The sequence below is a fragment of the Mus caroli genome, chromosome 6, assembly GCF_900094665.2.
Source record: "Mus caroli chromosome 6, CAROLI_EIJ_v1.1, whole genome shotgun sequence".
NCBI classification, from domain to species: Eukaryota; Metazoa; Chordata; class Mammalia; order Rodentia; family Muridae; genus Mus; species Mus caroli.
In genome coordinates this window covers 52,584,521-52,591,331 of record NC_034575.1, presented here as the reverse complement: position 1 = coordinate 52,591,331, position 6,811 = coordinate 52,584,521, and the positions used below count along the sequence as shown (strand labels likewise).

Genomic DNA, 6,811 nt, shown 5'->3' with positions numbered 1-6,811 from the left:
AGAAATCAAAATGAGATGTTGTTCCATTTAAAATTTAAATAATCCTCTTGAGAAAATGCCAACCAGATTGCTTCAACCAGGAGCCAATGCATAAACATCTATTTGTTATTTGCGTGTTAATGTCTTAGGTATCTGAAGTAATTATTTTTAAATGAATCCTAAAGTCCTCTGTAATGAGATTTGATGTCCCCAAAATTATGTTTAAAAAAAAAAAGAAAAAAAAAAAAACAAACTAAGCAATATTGTACAAGATTGAAAGAAAGGAGTTCCTATTTTCAGACAAAATAATTGCCAAACGTGATACTTCATTGTTCCAAAAGGGCTCAGACATGCCTTAGCTTGCACTTTTTACCAGATGACAGGTTTGTATCCTTGTAGGCGACTTGTGTTTTTAAATGGTGAGTCAGTGAAGAAAGTTTATATGAGACTCCGAGAACACTGAAGTCGATTAAGAGGCGAAGCTGGCTTTGTTCCATGGGCTCACGCTGATTGAGTCAGCCCGGGCTTGGCAAGGCAGCTGCTGGCAGAAATGCACAGTCATTTCACATTTGATTGCCGTTGGAAGTTCCCTGTTACCAGTATATTTTGAAGTTAAAGTGGAGTGGGGGTGGGGAGCGGTGAAGTAATCTCTAATACTTAACACTATACATTGCATATGCATCAATCAAAGAAAAATGTGGCCAGAACGAGATTACAAGTATTTTTTTTTAATGATCCTTGAGTTTCTTGGATCTGAAATTGTTTTTCGAAACCAAAGATATGATGAGTTAAGAATGAATGAAACAGAAACATACGGATTAAATTTTCCTGAAGTTTTCATAAATTTGGAAGGCAAGCAGAAAAAGACACTCAGCAAGATGCATTTGGGATCTAACTGAACTAACAGCATTGGAGACATCATCTGAAGGACTTTGGTAAGCACAACTGTATCACATAACTTCACTTTTATAAGCTGTACTACAATATAAAGAGNGGGATTAGAAGTTACCTAATTAAAATTTAATGAAGACATAGAATCCAGCTTGTGTAGCAACTACCAAGCTTCACAGATAAGAACCAGCGTTCCAAAGGACTTACGCTAAATGTATTTAAAGAACACATTGCCCACCAATGCTCAGCTCCCACAGATGGGCCATGAGGCAGGGGTAATTTATTTCCTGGTCATTTCTTTCCACCAAACTAAATGAAATTAAAAATAAACAAATAAACTAATAAAATAAATAAATAAATAAATTAATTAATTAATTTAAAAAAAAAGAAAAGAGAGACATATCAAGAGACACCAAGGAAAGCTCAAGAGTCATTAGGCCTTATTTAAAAAGCCTGTACTCCACAAAATTGAAAAAAATCTAAAAGAAATGGATAGTTTTCTCAATTGATACTACCTACCAAAATTAAATCAAAATCAGAAAAAACAATTAAAATAGACTTATAGCCCCTAGTGAAATAGAAGCACTCATTAATAGTCTTCCAACCACAAAAAGAAAAAAAAAAACCCAAAACAACAACAAAAGCCACGCAGGGTCATATGGTCTTAATATAGAAGTCTACCAATCTTTCAAAGAAGTGTTAACACCAATACGTTTCAATTTATTCCATAAACTAGAAACAGAAGAAACATTGTCTAATTCATTTTATGAGTCCACAGTTACCCTAACACCCTTAAGCATATAGATACAAAAAGTACTTAATAAAATACCTTCAAACTGAATACATGAACATGTAAAAAGAATCCACAGGCTCAAGTAGACTTCATCCCAGAGATGTAGTGGTTGTTCAGTGTATGAAAAAAATCAATAAATATAATCCACCATATAAACAAAGAGAAAAGTTACATGATAATCTCACTAGATGAACAAAAGACCTTTGACAAAACCAAACACTTTTTCATGATAAAAGTACTGGAGAGATTAGGGCTACAAGGAACATACCTCAATATAATAAAAGCAGTTTAAAGCTAGCCTATAGTGAATGTCACACTAAATGGAGAAAAACTCAACACAATTCCACTAAAATCAGGAACAAGGCAAGGTGGCATACTTTCTTCATATGTATTCAATATAGCATTTGAAGTCTTAGCTAGAACAATAAGACAACTAAAAAGATCAAAGGTATACAAGTTGGAAAGAAGTCAAAATATTTCTATTTGCTGATGATATATAAGTGACCCTAAAAATTCTACCATAGAATTCCTACAACTGATAAACAATTTCAACAAAGTAGCTGAATACAAAATTAACTCATAAAAACATCAGTAACCCCCCTATATACAAATGACAAACAGAGAAAGAAATTCAGGAAATAGTATCCATCCCAATAGCCTCAAATAATATAAAGTATTTTGGGGTAAGACTAACCAAACAAGTGGAAGACTTTTATAAGAGAACTTCAAGTCTTTGAAGAAGGAAATTGAAGACATCAGACAATGAATCAGTAGAATTGACATAGTAAAAATGGCCATCCTACCAAAGGCAATCTACAGATTCGATGCAATCTCTATTAAAATTCCAGCACAATTCTTCAAAGAGCTTGAAAGAACAATTTTCTACTTCATATTGAAACACACACACACACAAAATCGATGCTAGCTAAATCAATCCTACACAATTCAAGAACTGTTGGAGGTCTCAAGTTATACTACAAAGCTATAGCAAGACAAGTAGTATACCATTGGCATAAAAGCAGGCATATTGATTAATAGAATAGAACTGAACACTCAGAAATAAGTCCACATACTTATAGACATGTGATATTTGAGAAAGAAGCTAGAAATATATACTAGAAAATAGAATCTTCAAAAAATGGTGCTGATCAAACTGAATGACCTCATGTTAAAGAATACTATGAGGAATTTCTTTTCTGATTTTGTTGTCTACTTGGTATTCTGTATATTCTTGTATCTTTTTAACCCAGAGAGGTTAGGCATCAAGGAAGGGACTAGGAAGACACATGGATTTTTTTCTGGGATGAAGAAATAGAAATGGATTTTACTGGTAGAGGAGAGGAAGGCATGAGAATGGGAGGTTCTGGTGGGAAGGAAGAGAGAAAATGGAATTTAGAGAGGCAATGACAGGAGGAACAGCTAGTATTGAAACTCATTTGAAGAATATGGAAACCTGATGTAGTGGAAACTTCCTAAAATAATGAAGGTGGTTCTATTGCAGTCTCCAAATAATGAGGGAGATGGAACCCCAACTGGCCATCTCTGTCCCCAATGGAACCTTTCAGTCTGGGATTAAGTTTTATCCAGTTGATTTATTGGTTGAAAGGGTCGCTATGAAATCCTCAAATAATTCAGGCTGTTACCAAGAAAATAGGTTGCTCTCAACAAACTGACAGCAAGTTTTCATTGCTGAAGTCAACACCCACACAATCCATTGAATTTGGAGAGGTAGCGCTAGTGCCTACATAGAACCTTTACCCCATGTTCTTATGTCTATGACAGGCAAAGGGACTCTGCAGGTTGCTAAAAGAGAAAAGTAAACCAATCCAACTATAAAACCCTTGATCTACAATCTGTCCGGCTTGCAAAATATGCTAGGGCAATGGTGGCACAAACCAAATGGAGTAACCAACTGATCTCAGATTTGACTTAAGGCCTACACCATGAGATGGAAGGAACCCTCACCTGACACTGTTCGGGTGACCAAGAACTAGAACCTAGGACAAAACCAAATACTACTGGTCTCAGAAAAACAAAAAGGTAACAATAAAATGACTCAATAATATTCTGCTAGGCTCATATGTCAGTGCCTTATTCAGCTCTCATTAGAGAGGCTTCATCCTGCAACAGATGGGAACAAACACAGTGACCCACAGCCCTTTCAGAGCTGTGTTTGAGGGGGGTGGAGGGAGGGAGGGAGGGAGGGAGGGAGGGATAGAGAGGGAGGGAAAAAGAGAGAGAGAGAGACAGAGACAGAGACAGAGAGAGACAGAGAGAGACAGAGAGACAGACAGGGAGAGGAAGAGGGAGAGGGAGAGAGACAGAGAGAGAGACACCGAAAGACAGAGAGAGAGAGAGAGAGACAGAGACAGAGACAGAGAGAGACAGAGACAGAGAGAGACAGAGAGAGGGAGAGAGGGAGAGGGAGAGGGAGAGGGAGAGGGAGGAGAGGGAGGAGAGGGAGAGGGAGAGGGAGAGGGAGAGGGAGAGGGAGAGGGAGAGGGAGGAGAGGGAGGAGAGGGAGAGCTCAGCAAACTTGCAAGAGTGTTCTCTTTTTTTCTGTTGGCTTGTATAGCTTTGATGTGAAGGTTTTCATTTCTCTGCATCTGGCCCCTGCCCTTACTCTGCAGTTAGATTCAGTTGGACAGCAGCTTCCCCCTTGCAGCTCAGTTGGGGTTCATTATTAATTACATCCCTACAGGCTTTCCAGCTTTGGCTTTCTCTGACTCCTTGAAACTTTCAAAAAAGTTCTGTAACCCCCTGAACACACTCCATAATCTATGTATTATACATATAGATTTACTATGTGATGCTTAATGTGTGATCTGAAAATTAATAATCAAGATTGGAATAAAAGAACCCCAGCTAGAATTGCCAAGGAAAGCAGATTCCCTGGGAACTGGTTGCCACTGAAATTGCTACAACTTGTGGATATTGTCACTTAATAAATATTTCACAGATCTAGAAATTTGTCCAGAGCAGCAGCACTCACAAGTGGCTTACTTATGATGGAGATACTTTCTTCTTCCCTGTCTTCTCAGATACTCAGTATTTGAAATTCAAGCAGCCAGGTTTCAAAATGACCCAAGAAGGAAGCCCCTGGGAAAGCTGTTAGTGGCGTGGGACAAGCAGGCATTTACTCGAAAGAACTATGATGTAAGGGACTGGGCAGCGCCCTTGGGAGGAGTTAGGGAAGCTAGGTCACTTGCTCTTGGGAGCCCATCTGTCATACCAGAGCCGCGGGTGGCTGTGCACCGCAGGGATGTACTTCAGCTGGGCTGTAGGAAGCCTGAAGCCTCGGCGCCTGAAGGCGGGAACCGGCGGCATTGAACTCTTACAGGCAGCCAGCGGGGAACACCACTCGCTCCTACTGTTCAGCAACCACAGGGTGTATTCCTGTGGGGACAACAGCTGGGGACAGCTGGGCCAGAAGAGAGAGCAGAGTACCAAAAAGCCAGGTGACTACCAAGCTCCTGAGCAGGTGCTCAGGACAGGATGTGGGGGCCTCAGGTCCAGGGGACCAGGGGACCAGGGACGGGGACCAGGGATACCGGGTGGCTGGACCAGGGATATCAGAAGCTGGAACCCTGTTTTAAGCAGCTTGCATCAACTGGGTCAACTCCTAGAGCTCTAGAGTTTGTATTTGTTTCGGTTTCCAATTCCTCTTCATTGAGAAACTGAAAGCAAAAAAGCAAGCTTTCCTCTGGATAGAAAGAAAGTCCCTCCTCCTTACCAAGCTAAGCCTGAGAGAACTTTCTGGAGGGGAGGTGGGGTGGGGGTGGGGGAATCTGTTTTCCAAACCGAATAGCTTCCAAGCCTCTAACAAGCCTCTAACTAGCTTAGCAATAACTTGGGGCATCTTCTCTCCTAAGTTTTTGTTTTTGTTTTTGTTTTTTGTCTTTTGTTTTTTTTTTTAAGTATAATAGCATTTTTCGGCATTAAAGCTGATTTAGGAAAGTACTAAAGAAGCCACCTATAGGGTCTGGAGAGATGGCTCAGTGGTTAAGAGTTCAGCTCCTGACACTTATGCAGCAGTTTACAATTACCTATAATTACAGTTCCAGAGGACCCGATGCTTCTATGGGTACCAGCACACACATATATGCACACAGTGATACACACACACACACACACACACACACACACACATAAGTAAAAATAATAAAATATTTAAATTCAAAAAAGTCATCTATAATTACACCAAAGGCATCTCTAAGATCATTGCAACTCCTCGTTTTATCTTCTGCTTATGTATTTAATCTTTATAGAAATTTTGTCATTATGAGTTATTGTAATTGTATCTAAACAAGAATTTGTGGTTTTACCAAAACATTAATCCACTAGGGGATTTTATATATGATATTGATTCACTTCTAAGTATGGATTTAACTAAAGTTCTAGTTTGTTTTTCTGGTTTTAATTATCTATTTTTGCCACTTTATATGCTAAGCAAGCACTCTACCACTGGACTATTTTACATTCCCATTGACTATATTTGATTATGTATGTAGAATAATTTGAAGAACTGTGTAGAAAATGAAAACTATTCCTCTGTCCCTTTGGATTCAGTTTCTGGAAGCTACAATTTTAACTTGAAAAAAATGAATAGGCAAAAAACAGCATGGGATTTTATTAGTCTTTTACCTAATATAGGTATTCACAGACAGTAAAAGAAAAGAGGTGCTTAGATCCAGGAACTTGTGTACTTAACAAAAGAAAAGAGGTTGGATAATAAATTGTGGGGAACCATCTAAGAAATGATAAAGCCCTTGCCAGACACGAATGGGCACCTTTCAGTTTCGTTTCCGTGGGCTGTGAATATCATTTTGAGCTAGGTTTCAGTTTGCTCAGATAGGAACTCAAGGTGCTCCGACTTTGCCTGCCAAGCTGTGTTCAGGTAGTCCATATAAACTGCTGTCTTTCCACACATGTATAAACATATTGGGTTTACTTCTTCATGATGTTTAGTAAGAACTTTAGACTTGATTTAACCAACACTGAGGGACACAAAGAATCAGGGTAACTCCCCCTCCTCCCTTTTTGGAGGCAATTCCTGTCTTAAACTCCAGACATTTATAATCTTATGGGAGGTTTTTCTTTCTCTTTTCTTTTTCTTTTCTTTTTACTTCTTTCTTTCTTTCTTTCTTT

The 6,811-nt window shown here is 38.8% G+C and overlaps 1 protein-coding gene across 1 annotated transcript in view; it reads left to right on the top strand.

Moving 5' to 3' along the window:
- Window positions 1-4,908: 4,908 nt before the first annotated feature.
- Window positions 4,909-6,811, top strand: part of Herc6 (HECT and RLD domain containing E3 ubiquitin protein ligase family member 6) — a 68,965-nt gene continuing 67,062 nt past the window's right edge. Inside the window, exon 1 of the mRNA XM_021164082.2 lies at window positions 4,909-5,121. Within this exon, the coding sequence (XP_021019741.1) occupies window positions 4,926-5,121 (196 nt within the window). The 5' untranslated portion in view covers window positions 4,909-4,925. The remainder of the gene's footprint in view (window positions 5,122-6,811) is intronic.